The sequence below is a fragment of the Myotis myotis genome, unplaced genomic scaffold (assembly GCF_014108235.1).
Source record: "Myotis myotis isolate mMyoMyo1 unplaced genomic scaffold, mMyoMyo1.p scaffold_m19_p_12, whole genome shotgun sequence".
NCBI classification, from domain to species: Eukaryota; Metazoa; Chordata; class Mammalia; order Chiroptera; family Vespertilionidae; genus Myotis; species Myotis myotis.
Genome location: NW_023416316.1, coordinates 58,783,865 through 58,799,658, shown reverse-complemented (window position 1 = coordinate 58,799,658; position 15,794 = coordinate 58,783,865). Strand labels below are relative to the sequence as shown.

At 42.2% G+C, this 15,794-nt stretch overlaps 1 protein-coding gene across 5 annotated transcripts in view; it reads right to left on the bottom strand.

The window, feature by feature from the left end:
* ADAMTSL1 (ADAMTS like 1) overlaps nucleotides 1-15,794 on the bottom strand; it is a 900,799-nt gene that overhangs the window by 94,846 nt on the left and 790,159 nt on the right. For all 5 annotated transcript variants that reach the window (XM_036331231.1, XM_036331234.1, XM_036331232.1 and 2 more), the window contains one exon: nucleotides 5,375-5,502. In XM_036331231.1, the coding sequence (XP_036187124.1) occupies nucleotides 5,375-5,502 (128 nt within the window). The remainder of the gene's footprint in view (nucleotides 1-5,374; nucleotides 5,503-15,794) is intronic.

The following is a 15,794-nucleotide window of genomic DNA, read 5'->3' as shown; positions in this document are numbered from 1 at the left end:
CAATGAGCGAATTTTATGGTATCTAAATTATACCTGGATATAGCAGGAAAGTAGTTTTTAACCTGATTTGACCATTTCTTAATGATTCAGGGTCAACATTGTGACTACTAATTATCTTGCACAGAAACTGAGAAGGAATTGGAATTTCCTTGCCCTTGTAATTTGTCAGTGTGTCTTTGGGATATATACTAGTATATAGGAGGTGGGTGGGGCTTAGCTCCCAGCTGCATTGCTTCCATCATTTTCCCAAGATATGCTTTGCCAATGTCACGAGTCAGGTTACTCAGGTTATTTCTTCTAATTATTCAAGTGAAGTTGATGAATCCTCAAGAGACGAAGTCAGCAAATGGTGCTGTCATAACTGCTTTGGCATGTTCCACTGCAGAGTTCTGGACAGGGGACCCCATACTTAGGACAGCTGTGATTTTGCACCTCTCCTAGAAACAATTCACCGAGGACATGGTATGTCCCACTAGCTGTCCAATCACCCGCTCTTCCCTCATTCCATTGGGTAGTTGTGGGAACTGCTCTTTCAGAATTTGAGATGAGCTAGCTTGTACCATTTGTACTTCCTGTTTGTCTCCTATAGTCTACTGGGAAATAGAGTAAGTTGGATCCTCTTGCTATAATTTTATCCATTTAATCCAAGTTCTATAATAGCTAGTCTTTAGTGGGCATGCTATACATGTGTATGTATTGAGGAAAACTTAAAGGCCTTGGTTACTCAGTATTCTATCAGATAATGAGGTCCCCTGATGGCAGCTTGAATCAGTCAATGGCCATTAATTAGCCTGTTATTCAGAGTACCATTAGGAACATGGCCAAACTTGTCTACCACTCCCTCTGATCTAGTGTGCCAGAGTAAACCTTCCTTTGTCAGTCATTGCCACTGGTGACAAGGCCCTCTCTGAGTCTAAAACTCCCTGTAAAGCAAAATTCCCCTCCGGTTAGCAGAGTTGCTGGATGAGAAATCCAGAAATGCCAATTCAAAATGACTTCCATTATGAATAGCTTACAAACTTGCTTGCTTTTTATTGCAGCTGCTAAATCATGGCGGGGAAGGGCAAGAGAAAGAATTTCAGAAACAACTGCCTTTTATTTTTATTTTCCCATAGAGGTTTCTGTGATCTCTTTATTAGACACAATATGTGTCAGCGATTCAACTCATAAAAAAGCAGAAAAACATGCCAGGAAAGGAGAAAATTTTCTTTCTCCTTTCCTGTGAAAACTTTGAATGAGCTCATCTGGGTTCTCTTTCAATGAAAGCTATGCTCATCCCTCAGCCCTCATCTCCTCCTCATTCTCCATTGATGATGTCAGGCAGGCCTTACAGTATCTTTTTTGTGATCTTATAAAATCAATGACAACCAAAAACATTTCCCTTCTGGCTATGACTTCATCAATGTTCCACACCTGGACAGGCTTCATCTGCATTGGTAAGTAGAGCTAAACTCCACTGATCCAGACTGAAGCAATTTACCAGGATACTACTGCTTTCCTTCAAAATGCCGCCCACACCATTCAGACTTAGATTTCTGAGCAACCTGGCCGAGTGTTGGGTCTGACTAGTCAAGATGGCTCTCCAGTCTTTGTGCCGATCTTTGCACACACCAGAAACTCTCCTTTACTCAACTGTTTCTGCCCTGGACACAAAGTAATCAATACCTCAAAATGTTAGGTAGGTGACATTTTGATGATATTCTTACACTCCCGCCTCCACTCTACTGTATGTTAGTCTCATCTATATTCTGAGCAGTGAAACAGGCATTCCATTAAGTCAATTTAGGGCAGAAAGGAATTTTGGGCCACTGGATCTACATGGCTGTAAATGTCCTAAACCACGGAGATAGATAGGGAAACATCTCCATGCCGAGAAACACTCGCCAAGTACTCTCAAAGCTCTGAGACTTAGAAGATAAAATCAGTACATAATGGATGAATTTGGAGAGAAGCAAAAGGCACAAAAGACACTATCTCACAGGCCCACAGAGAGCAGAGAAAGGAAGGTTTGACTGTATTGGCATGTCTGAAACGAAATGGCGTTTACATGTTTAAATACAAATTGTGGAGAGAGTAGCAATGGCTCTACGATGCACCTGAGAGCAGAAGTGGCAACTCACTCAGGTCAGAGGATGGGGCAGAGGAGAGGTCTAGCTGTGGACCAGCGAGAGCTCAGCAGGCCTCCCTTTCTGTGGTCCTTGTGAAATATGCCTTGTCACTAGCCACCTCCCTTGCTCTGAATCCAGGCGCTCCAACCACTTTTAAGAAGGCTAATTCAATCTTTCCAGTTGACACCGAGACATGGAGAGGTTGAGATACACACAGGCACTCTACAAAGGACTCTTGAAAAGAATATTCCTGACTGTAAAAATAACTTGGCTTTTGTTTGGTGCATTATTCTCACAATAATAATAATAATAGCTGATAAATATTGAGTGCTTGCTATAGGCTCGGCACAGTTACAAGCATTTTACATGATGAATGCATTTAATCTCTACCAGAACCCTCCGGGTCAAGCACTGTTATTATCACCATTTTACAAATAAAGAAACCAAGTCAGAGAATATAAAGAAGTTGCTCAGGGTTATGAAGCTAGGAAGTGACAGAGCCAGGATTCAAATCCAGACTATGAGGCACCAGAGCCCGCAGGCTTAATTGCTATGCTATGCCTGCTCCTGCGAATTATTATGAACAAATTTCCCTGCATCTGGTCAACTCAGGTGCATTGGCAAGACCAAAGTCCATACATTCCTTACAAATCATGGGAATGCCTGAGCACTTTGCGCCTCAAAACATCCCCCTCCCCCGCCTCCTTTTGGTGTACATTCCCACCGAACTGAAGGTAAAAAATCCCCTGCAGCATCATCAAAAGCACAGAAGCACGGAGATTTACCATGAGGAGCTGCTCGCAAGTGAGCGGAACCAGCTCCTAAGTTCATACTCGAAAAGTTTCAGTGTGAAGACTTCTAGTGAAAAATACGTGGGAGCAAAGTCGAGCTAATGTTTTACACATTTTAGAATTGCTTTCAGGATGTGTTTCATTTTAGAAAAGCTAGAGAAGAAAACAGAAAACATTTATTGAGTGTGAACTATGTGCCTGGCATTGGGCTAAGTGCTTTTTCACACATGCAATCTTATTTAAGGTCACAACAATCCTATAAAATATTATTAATTTCATTTTTATGGATGAGAACAAAGACCCAACGAGGTTTTACACTTTGTTCGAGATCAGACAGCTAACAAGCAGTATAATTGGTAATCAAACTTAGAAATGCACACCCCCCTCTCCCCAATTTGGGTTATTTTAGGTTACATGTTACACAGTGCTACGCAGGATCTTGATGTCATTTGAAGGAATTGTAACCTCTTGATTCTCAGTAGCCATGAATGCATCTACTGCCTTCACTAGTCTGTAAACGTTATGGGGCACAAAGCTCGGGTCTTACTTATTGCTACATGTTGATAATACTTGGTGGGGAGTATGCTCAGAACAGTAGCTGGTGAGCCCCTGAATACTGTGAGTGTAGATATTGACACAGGGATATATGATAATCCCAGGTAAAGACACGAACACAATCTTAAGGCAAAGTATACGACTGAGCCTTATTTTTCGACGCACTGTGTGGCAGATCTGCCAGCAGACGTGCACAGACCCCACCACTGCAGCACAGGATGCAGCGCCCTAAGCCCTGGGGTGGGGTCTGTGATTTACCTCACCAGGCAGCCCCTTTCCCCCCTTCCCTGATGCCTCTCTGGCTGCTGTCTCACTTCCCTGGCTTTGAACCTTTTGGCAGCCTCCAAAAGCTCCTCTTCAAAGAACTGAAGACAGGCCTGATGTTTCAATTGCCTTGCTTAATTCTAGACAGGTTTCCATTAATCGTATTAAATGCAGGTGAACAAAGGGCATTGAGTTTGTGACAGAGCTGAACGGTATCTGGATAAATATAAACAAGAGAGGTAATCCCCTAAGAGCCACTGTTTGCCCTCAATTGGAAGGATGTCAGCAGTGCCCTTGCTAAGGGAGGTTGGAGGGTGGAAGGCAGAAGAGATTTAACAAAACCGGTGCTGAGCATCTGGACTCTGTATTAAAGAGGGGGATAAAGCCGGTGACTGGAATACATTAGGAGAAACGCAAATGTTCTATTCACACACAAAAAATAGGCATTAATAATATCAGCCTTTAATCTACCCAAGGCTCCTTAGCTTGCCTTATTCATTGTTGACTTTCATCTTCTCTGCAAAGCCTCCTGCCAAAGGGCCCTTCTCAGATCAGCTTTAGGTCACAGGGGCAGAAATACTGTTGCTGAACAGATATGCCAGGGAGTAGCATGTGTGACTGGAAAACAGTGTGACAACATAATCCCAGCATGGACCGATGAGGTCAGTGTGGGGTGATGTTGGCTTTTCTAGCATCTACTGAATCATCTGTTGGAAGCAACAATTGAAAAGAATAAAAACAAACACATGCAACATACTGCCATGAAGACTGCCTGGCCCAGGTCTGAGAAAAAGGATCCGATTTGGGTAGGGTCAGGTGGGAAGTGGAGGGAACAATGAGCTGGGAGTTTGGAGACCTCAGTTTGCTTCTTCTCTCCCCCTCTCGCCGAGTGGCTGGTAGACCTTAGGTTGCCTGCCCTCTGAGAAATGGGGACACTGGTTCAACTGGTATGAATCTAAGGTTTTCTTTAGTTTCAAAGGCAAGGATTTGTCCTATATAAAAGAGGTTTTATAAAAGTGCACTACTATAAGACCACAACCTTGGAGACACTGTAATCTGAATCTTGATTTTCTTAATTCACCGTGTGTAGAATGTTTTGCATAACACTGTTGGGTAAAGGCAAAGCATTGGCAGGTGCATTAGAGCAAGAGGCTGAAAAAAACAAAACAGAATCAGAACACTCCTGGCTCAGACTGTGACCGCAGAATTCTAATTCCCCATGGGTCTTAAGGTCTTCTTTGCAACGGGTGTAACAAGGAGAAATGACAGGATCCCAAAAGAGCAGTCAATAATCTTAGGTCACAATTGCGTTTCCCAACATGCTACTTACTTATGCACATCTCCTTTTCTCATGTTCTTTCTGTCTGGAATATTTTCCCTATCTCTGCTTATAAAAATTCCACTCATCCTAACTTTAAGACCTCCTGGATGGAATGAAATGTCTTTGCACACTCTTTGGTTATCACTTAGAGTACTTATTTCATTCTCCCTCCTCCTATACATCACCTCCCTTTAATTATAATTACAGATTACAAGCTTCCTGAAGGCAGGGCATGGATCTCATTTGTCTATGTGTCCCTGGTCCTGCTTGGCACATTGGAGGCACCCACCCAATAATGGTTTCTGAATTGAACTGAACAGGGATTTCCACGTTACCTGCTAACGTTACGGCAATGGAGACAGAGTCATATCCCAAGGCATTTGTGGCGTTACAAGTGTAGAAACCCACATCAGCTTCCACTGGTGCCAGGATCTGTAAGGAATCATCTGGTTGTAGAAGAATCCTGGAACAACAGAAAGAAACATGTAGGCCAGGTCAGTTGAGTCCTTTTTGGAAATCAATATTGGTAAAGCAGGAGGGAACCCAAGGAACATTCAGAATCCTGTTTTAACAAAATGATACTCAGGAACCCAGGCTCTCTTTCCACTGTGATTGCTGGGATTCTGGTAGCAACACTGAATAAGGAGGTTTTGACTGCTTACGCTGCTTGTTGACTACTTGATCTAAATGCTACCAGTGGGAGCAGACAGCACATGTGTCCTAAATACACAGAATGCACCTCAGGGGTGAGAGCGGAGGAAGAATGAATGCTGCAGATGGATCTGGGGAAGTACTAAGGAAAAGGCAGTATTATAAAGGAGGAATGGGGCTTAGTTGGATGGGAGAAATAGATAGAGCTTCCAGATATGAAGAAAGGCATCTGTTAATATAAACAAGAGAGGTAATCCCCTAAGAGCCAAGGCTTGGAGGAGGGAGAGAGGAAGCCAAAAATCAAATATCAATGAGAGGATCTTGATGTGTACATAGGAAGGCAATGATATATGTAATTACCTCTCCATTTCAGGTAGTCTTATGTACATCTATTGTCCTCATTAGTCTGCAAACATTATGGGCACAAAACTCAGATCTTACTTATTATTTTAGTTCCCACAATATTTGGCAGAGGGCCCTCTGTAGAGGAGGTGCCCAGTAGAATGAAGGCAATGCCTGCCCTTTGGGGTCATGTAGACTATTCCAGAATAATCACTAGTTCAGACTCTTTGCTCTACTTGAAAAGAATGACAAGAATCAAATTGTGGGTGCCTACCACATGGACTTCAAAACCCATTCCAACCTCATCTTCTATTTTTTCTTCTCTTGACTTAGACCACTTACAAGAACTAACTACTACATCATGGCAGTGAGGCAGTTTAATGATTAAGGGTGACTTGAAGCCGATATCTTGGTGACTTGGTGAGGCTGATGATAACTAGAATGTGTTTGTGGAGGTGAGGATCCAGAGGGCAGTTGAGGAGGACACAGTGGGAAGCTCAGAGATCCAGTTCTCGGACCTGGCGGGGCCTTAGGTTGATAAGTCATTCAATAGCACAGAAATGGCTTAGGGTTGGATTTTGCACTATTAGAGTCAGTCATTTCTACCTTTGTGATTATTCTCAACTCCCTAGTTTCAAAAGGCTCAAAGATCTGGTTGCCTAACATATTAATATCCATTCTTAGAAGGCAAGCTACCTACTGTTTTTCAGGAAAGGGAAAAACCATAAAAATCTCAGGAGAACTCACAAGACTTGGTGATAAAATGAAGACAGGGAGTTGGCTCTTCTGCTTTAGCAACACATTCTCCCCACTGGACAATTCTTTTCTTTCTTCAGTATTGCTCTAGACCAGCGGTTCTCAACCTGTGGGTCGCGACCCCTTTGGCGGTCGAATGACCCTTTCACAGGGGTCACCTAAGACCATCCTGCATATCAGATATTTACATTATGATTCATAACAGTAGCAACATTACAGTTATGAAGTAGCAAGGAAAATAATTTTATGGTTGGGTCACAACATGAGGAACTGTATTTAAAGGGCCAGAAGGTTGAGAACCACTGCTCTACACTCTATGGCATTTACAGTTTGGCACAGCCTCTAGTGAGCTCTTAATTTTTCTGAGGTGGTTGAGGATCTGGCACCGAATCAGGCCCCCTCAGCACTACTTTTGGCTTTGGGCCTATTGCATTGCTTATTATTATTTTTATTTTTTTGCATTGCTTATTCTTACCTCCTATCTCAGGGAAGGCAGGGAAGAGAAAAAGCAAGGCTTACATCAATCTCCAATCTAGTTACACATGGGCAGATACAATCAAAAAGTGGGGAAAGAAATAGAAAACCTTGGATGGTTTGTGTTTGCTTCAGTGCCATTCCAGACCATCACTGTGATTACTGGGGACAGTCAAGCTTTTGTGGCATTGAACCAGAGCTGAGGGATGACAGAGGGGCCAGGAGAGACTGTGATAGCACTCCAGCCATTCAGTCACTCATCCATCGGCTAGTAGATGTTTTGTCTCAAATAATCACATGTTCACTATTAGTTTATTTCAAAGGAACTAATAAGAGAAAGATGACTATACAATTTACTTATCTTTGGTAAGCAATGCAATATTTAAGTAAAAATGTCACTGTGTTCTAAAGGTATCTTAACAGATATAATAGAGTATTATTTCCAAATCTCTTTAGATGTTCAGGCTGTTTTAGACTTGAAAAATTACAAATTGACTTTATTAATTAAAACTTTATGATGTCCCAGGAACATGTATGCCTCCATAACAATTTCCAAATGAAAATAAGGACAGCAGGTTTAGGCAAATTTAAATATAACTAACTACTCAGGATAATAGAACTGAGTAGATAATTGTTCAATTTTATCACACTCAAAAGGCATGGATTAAAATTTGTTGAATTCCCAAGTCCACCAGGACAGTTGCCTCCCTAAAACTGGCACTCTCTCTCTCCTCTACAGAAAGAGTTCTTGAACTGAACATTCAGAGCAGGTCTACTGAACTTTATTTTGGTCCTGCTATGATTTACGTAATCACCATGGGAAAATCCCTTCACCTCCCTACATTTCAGTTTATCAATGTTTAAAACCCAGTTGACGTATGTTTTCCTACTCAGCAGAAGGAACTGTTAAAATGAGCTTGATAAGGTACTTCCAGACCATCTTTTGGTATTTCAATGACCCTTTCATTGATAATGTTGGACACTTTGAATGGAGTCTTAACCCTGAAGAGGGGGTGGGGATGAGAAGATTTTGAGAAAGAAGCAAGAGAGTCATATGATATTGGCCAATTTCCCCCTAGATAACCGATTAGATCTTCATATTCACAGATCATGTTTTTCCCCCCATAGAACAGCGGTTCTCAACCTGTGGGTTGCGACCCCTTTGGCGGTCAAACGACCCTTTCACAGGGGTCGCCTAAGACCATCCTGCATATCAGATATTTACATTACGATTCATAACAGTAGCAACATTACAGTTATGCAGTAGCAACGAAAATAATTTTATGGTTGGGTCACAACATGAGGAACTGTACTTAAAGGGCCAGAAGGTTGAGAACCACTGCCATAGAACAATTGCCCTTGCCTGATCGCATGCAGAGGATGTAAACTCCTCTCCACTGGGCCTGAACCAACTATGGTTTTAGGTGGGTGTTAGCTTTTGTAGCTGCATGAGTTCCGCCAGGCCCTGGTGCTACTGAGTGAGCCATAATGTGTTCTGCCTGTCTAACGCCTGGAGAAGAATGCTCACAAAGTTGGCAAGGAGAAGGGAGGAGATCCATGACACTGGGCACAAAACCATGTGTCTTAACTAGGATGGGAACAGTGGAAATGGAAAGGAATCTGGGTCTCGAGACTAGCATTTGTATATTCTTTTATTCTGTAAACTGTCTATACAAAGATAAAAAAGCTTAAGTATCTGTCTTCATAAAAACAGTTTTAAATATTGTCTTAAGACAAAATTTACATGGGACAAAATCTAAATTTGTCATGTATTGCATATATACTTATAAATTATTTATATTCACAAAACTGAACTCTTTAGCTCAAGGGTCTGTAGTAATTTGATGGCAGAGTCAGGATTTGAAATAAGGTTTCTTGGACCAGCACTTTGCCCCCAATATATCATGTCTTTAATATGCCCATAAAACTGGTAGACAGGGGTTTGGAAGCTGCCACTAGTGGGCGCAATAGTTCTGAAGAGAGTACCCATGCAGGGCTCTCTAGGAAACATGACAAAGCAAAGGAAAGGGCTTGTTGCGAGAGTGAGGTTTGCTGTAGGCTATCTAGCCCGGCATCTACGGAGAGAGGTTCCTGGAAAAAACATACATTTCCTTTATATTTCAGGCATCCACTCTTATTAATTTAACTTAATTTGTTAGTAGCTGACTTCTGTCAGCTTGTGTTTAGGTTTTGAGTTGGACAGGACTGTTTCAGAATGCACAGGCGCAGAAATGTGGTGCTGCTTTCCAAGCAAAACCAGAAAAGATTTCTCTGGGGTTGTTTTGGAATTTAAGGAATCAGAGAATGAGGGGTCATGGAATGGGGCCTAATTAAAACCTACGTAGTAAATGGTACTGTGGTCATATTAGGTATATTAATACTCGCTGCTTTCCTTCCATACCCACACCACACTTTCCTTTTGGTTTACTGAGCTAAAACTTAACGCTTCATTTCTTTGGCCATCCTTTTAACCTGAAAATGAAGGAACCGTTTTTGCTTTTCTGGTGGCCTTTACTAGTAAGCTTCTAAGCATGACTTCTCAAACACTCTACCAATTAAATGAGGAGCTGTTGAGAGAGAGTACAAAGAATTGTTTTAGTTACACAGGTAAAGCCCTCATCATCCATGTGAGTAGGATATGGGCAAAGTGCCTGTGGGCCAGTCCTACCGAGTACAGGCTCCTTGAGGTGAAGTTGCTGCCTCTGCATTTGTAATGTACAATGAGAAAGTGCTCTTGTTTGAAAAGAAGGCAACTCTGAGTGTCCAAAAGAAAGCTTATAGCAATTCTGTGAGTGGAGAGGCATCGTGATGCCCTCTGAATCCTTGGTTCAACTGTGAACATCACTGTCTTGTGCAGGCCCACCTCTCATGGTGACTTCCATGACCAACCATGGAAGCTGCCTTGGAGGGGAAGCCTTCCCGACTTCACTCAAGAGACACGGAGTCATGTCCTGGTCTTGGGTAAGCCTTCCAATTCTGTGAGCCTCTAAGTCCCGTCTGCAAATTTAGAATAATACTGACCTCAGAGAGTTCTTATGAGGATCAAATAAAGGAGTACACAGACTCATTCTTACTGTTTTCTAAGTAAAAAGGCTTAAATGTCAGATGCATCTAAAAAATAATATCTTCATGGTGCAGGTGGTGGTATCCTATGTTACCATCTTGGAATTCCTCCTTGAAATTTCCAGTTGTCAGAGGACATTTTCAAGCTCTGGACACAGAAATACCCATCTGCTGCATGGGCCATGATTTTGTACCATCTGAGGCCTCTCCCCCTAACAAGCAAGCATTCTAAAACCCATTTTAGGCCTCAATACAGGGTTGGAAGCTGGAAATCATAGGTATACCCTTCTTCTCTGTAACCATCTTCTTCATCAGTTCCAACTTACTTGCCCTACATCCCAACACAAACTTATCTCTCTAGTCAAAGTGGCACCGTTGACTCTCCTTGTTATTAGCTTGGGGTTGAATTCATGCTCTTTCTCCTCCTGTCTATCCTTCCACATTCTTCCATCCCTTAAGGATGAGTTCAAGTTCTACTTCCTGTGCTACCACAGCCCACCACAATCCCTCCTTTTCCTGTTCTGGTAGAGTTGTTCTGAGCTGTTCTACAGAGCCCTCTCCATTCCACAATGTCTCATGTCTTCAGTTAGATTGTAAACGAAACACTCCAGGACTGGAACTATTTTGCTTCTTTCATAGTTCCCTCTTCAGTATTCTGCAAAATGCTGGCATGCTGAATAAATACTCAATGAACACTTGTTTGGTTACCTTCAGAGCAGTGGAGCTGAAAAGAATCACACTGACAATATAAGCATACTGGTTACCAGCACAGACTGAAGGGCCATAGTGGCTGAATTCCAGCCCAGCTGTACCACTTCCCAGCTGTGTAACCTTGGGCATGTAATTTATTTAAGTTCTCAGTGGCACAGTTTCCTCATTTATAGAAGGTGGAAAACTATAGCACCTATCTAGGGTTGCTGGGAATATTCTACATGACTTCAGGTATTTTAAGAACGCGGAAAAGTGTCTGACCTATGGTAAAAAAATGTGGAAGTGCAGGCTATTATTCTGTTGTTGTTGATGTCATCATCAGCTTTGTCATTCACCCTTCATGTCTGAGCCTATGTATTCGGGCTGTTGTGAGAAACATTTTAAAATATATATATATATATATATATATATTTTAATGAATTTCAGAGAGGAAGGGAGAGGGAGAGAGAGAGATAGAAACATTAATGATGACAGAGAACCATTGATCGGCTGCCTCCTGCACACCCCACACTAGGGATTGAGCCCGCAACCCAGGCATGTGCCCTGACCAGAAATTGAACTGTGTCCTCCTGGTTATAGGTCGACGCTCAACCACTGAGCCTCACCGGCTGGGCAGAAACTGTTTTGACATAGGTAAATAATTGGGAAATAATTGTTCCAAGGACAAAAATGTCAATCACAGAAATGGGCAGGGGACAAGGGGTTTGCTGTGGGAGGAAGTGAGGGGGGAGCCACGATGCATCTACCTTGGTGGTAGCACTGGGAGTGGGAAAGGGGGCAGAGGATGGGGCCACATGGCACTGACTGGGCTGGCAACTGCCTCAGTTCTACTCGTGACTCAGGAATCTCTGAATAAGGACAACTACTTTTTTCCATAACTGTATTAACACTATCAACCAAATACTGAAATCTTAGAACACAAAGGGAAAAAAAGCCAGAATCCTGCAATTGCAAAAATGTACATAAATAAGTGTTAAAAAATACGAGTTGGAAAAAAGTAATTTTAAAAGCAAAAAAGCAAAGGGAGGCCATGCAAAGAACATCAGCTCCAAACTCCTAGAAGGTGCTGTTGAGGACTTTTCCTAACAATGAAATACAGATTTATTATTGTTTTTTCCTGCTTAGGAATTTCTTAGTTAAGGATAGTCAAATCTACCACAGGGGGAGAGTAGGAACCAATATTTGTTAGACAAGCGTATAAACTTTAGATAATTTTATTCTCACTATCCTGTTCCTAGAGTGACCTCAGTCTCCCATTTTAGAGAGGAAGCTAAAGCCCAGAGAAGTAACTTGCTCAGCTAGTGCACAGCGTGGAATCAGGAATGGGGAATGACCTTTGACCTTTTAAAAAAACTGACTATATCCAGGCATCCACTGGGGCCTAATAGGAAGGCATGTGGTTTGGCTTCACTTTTGGTGGGGGCCAATTTGTGCCAAGGTTTGTAGTTCCTTAGGGAAATGGATGATCACTACCAAGAATATTCTGGATTTTAAATGGCTGGAAGGCATGTGGTTTGGCCTCATTTTTGGTGGGGGGCAATTTGTGCCAAGGTTTGTAGTTACTTAGGGAAATGGACAATCGCTAACAAGAATATTCTAGATTTTAAATAGCTTGAGGTTGAAGGGGGAAAAATGCTGTGAGAAGAACTCCTCTACGAGCAAGAATTTTTTCTGAAACCAGAAATTATAGTAGCCCAGAGACTTGCAAGGGAAAGTTTTCTTTTGTGCAGATATTTTGGGGAACAGATTTGAGGTTCAGGAAGAGTTTCATATCACCATTTGGCTAGGGCAACTTTTTACAACTTTTGCTGTTTTTAATGTAATAGCCAACTAAAAGTTATTTAATGCCGGAAGCTTCATGATTGGTCCAGGTGGAAGTATAGAAAATATTTTTGGAATGGGAAAGGCCACCTGACCACACATTCTTAACCCTGTCCTAATTCTGCTTGCCAAACTGTTCAGCTTCCTCCTCTTCAGAAATTCATGAAGTCTTGGATTTGCTAATGTGGGTTTTTATCTGCTTACTGGGTAGTTCATTTCAAACTAAAAACCTCTGCATAAAATGACTGACTCAGGACAGGGATCATCAGACTCCAGTCAGCTGTCAGCTGTGTTTGTAAATAAAGTTTTACTGGAATGCAGCCACACCAGTTTCAGTATTTTCTCTCTCTTTCTCTTTTTAAATATATATTTTTATTGATTTCAGAGAGGAAGGGAGAGGGAGAAAGAGATAGAAACATCAATGATGAGAATCATTGATTGGCTGCCTCCTGCATGCCCCCCACTGGGGATCGAGCCCGCAATCTGGGCATATGCCCTCACCAGGAATCGAACCAGTGACCTCCTGGTTCCTAGGTCGACACTCTACCGCTGAGCTACACCCGGCTGGGCTCTTTCTCTTTTTAAATAATATATATTTTAATTGATTTTTAGAGAGGGAGGGAGGGGGAGAAAGAGAGAGAAAGAAACATTGATGTGAGAAAGAAACATCGACAGGTTGCCTCCCATACACACCCCAAACAGGGCTTGAACCTGCAAGCTTAGGTATGTTCCCTGACCAGGAATCGAGCCCGTGACCTTCCCGTGCATGGGACGAAACGCCAATCAACTGAGCCACCTGGCCAGGGCCAGTTTTAGTATTGTCTCTGGCTGCTTTTATGCTTCAGTGGCAGACCCGAGTGGTTGAGCTAGAGATAGGATGGCTAAAGAGTTTTTAAATGTTTACTTTCTGGCCCTTTACAAGAAAAATGTGCTGTCCCTGACCTAGAACATGGAGGAATTTCCACTTGTGGTTTCTTTCAGTGCTTTCCTCATTTATGACAAAAATGTTGCTCTTTCGGAACGCTGCCATTTGCTAGGACCATTTTTCTGGAAAGAATAAGTGAACTGCTCAGGGGACCTCCTTTGGAGACCTACTAGGCTTTCAGAGACTAGCTAGTGCCCGACTCTGAGCTCCACCCGTGCTGCCCAATGGTCACTGATTGTCACATGTCCTCGGATGCTCTCCGCTGCCCGGTTAACCCTGGTCATTTCTGTGACCTTTGCATTCACTCTTCTCTCCTTTTTTGGCTGAAGCTTATTATTTACTGGGATGGTTCCTTTTTTCCCTGACTTGCTATTCTAACACTTTTCAGCTGGGAAAAACATTTGTCATCCCCATTTCCTTTAGTTCTATAAAGGAAACAAGCCAAACCAAATTGAAATTGGTTTCTTCTTCCTTCCCCATCTGCCCTGCCTGCAGAATTTAGAGTATCTGCAAACTTGGAAACTGCATTTCATGTGCTTATGACTTATACATCTAGCATTATTCACAACCGTGGTGCTGAAATTGACCCTGGAGGCAATTCCCATCCGATGCTCTCTTCTAGTCTGAGAAGATTCCATCTGTGGATACTCTGTGTTGCCCAAGCCTTCCAAACACTCCTTAATTCATTTCCTATTCAACACCACTTTCGAACATTGTCCAAAGCTTTCTGGAAAGTATAAGTATTTAAAACATACAGATTTCTTTCCTACCAGATCAGAAATGATAGTAAAAGAATGGTCAGTGGAATACAAGCCTCCTCTCCCGTTGCCTGGATTTAGGCTGACAATTCTCCACCACACTTGTTTTCCTAGATGCCTTTCTATTTCAACTCTTTGAACAGCTGCCTAGGTGTTCCTGTAAATAAGAATAAAGCTTCCTAGTTTGTGATGTCCTGGAAGAGAGTGTGATATATTGGCCCTCTATCCACATGACATGACCTCGATACTGACAAATGAGTACCCAGGTGGCCCTGGTATTTTACAGATATTTCTGTTCTTCACACCCTTGCTCATCAGCAGGGCAAGTATGATCATGTGAACTGGAATTTGAGCCTCAGTGGCTATGATTCCAGCCTCATTGTCCTTCTACCACTGTTGACTGTCCTTCGTGCTAACTGATGCACCAATTGGTGAACACAGCATGAATCGGGCAGGCCAAAAATAGAAAAAACACACACATACAAAAACAGGAAAAGGCTTAAGGGTCAAAAGGGAGGAAAGGATCAATCTTCATTCAGATTTCCCTCCCAATTTGTAATGCAGTTTCTAGTGCCAATTTTGGAGGAATTTGGCTTTTCTTTTTTGTAATAAAGTCAGCAGTGTCCTTACAGGTATTGCTCCAGAGTTGGATTCAGATGTAGGAACAATGTACATTCAGGGTGGGGCAAAAGTAGGTTTACAATAGTTAGTATGGAAAATAAAACAAGAATTAGTAAATAATAATATAAGAACAAACTCTGTGTTTTACATACTCACAACTCTAAACCTACTTTTGCCTACCCTGTATATTTGTCTGTGCCCCTGGTATTAGATGTGGGGAAGAGTTACTTCAGAGGTCCTTGGCTGGTGGTGTACTCTAACCAAATGCTAATTGGTGTTAGCTTTTGCCTGAATCTCACCTTAACATATGGTAGAGAGTAAGATGGCCCAATACGTGTTCAGTGTTTCTACAGCATAACTTAAAGGCAAGAAACTGTTTCATCTTGCTTGTGGTCTAGGGCTCTAAACACACACACACACACACACACACAAATACACAGGCATAAGGCATCCACACTGTAAACCAGGGTTCCTCAAACTTTTTAAACAGGGGGCCAGTTCACTGTCCCTCAGACCGTTGGAGGGCCGGACTATAGTTTTAAAAAAAACTATGAACAAATTCCTATGTACACTGCACATATCTTATTTTGAAGTAAAAAAACAAAATGGGAACAAATACAATATTTGTATTTG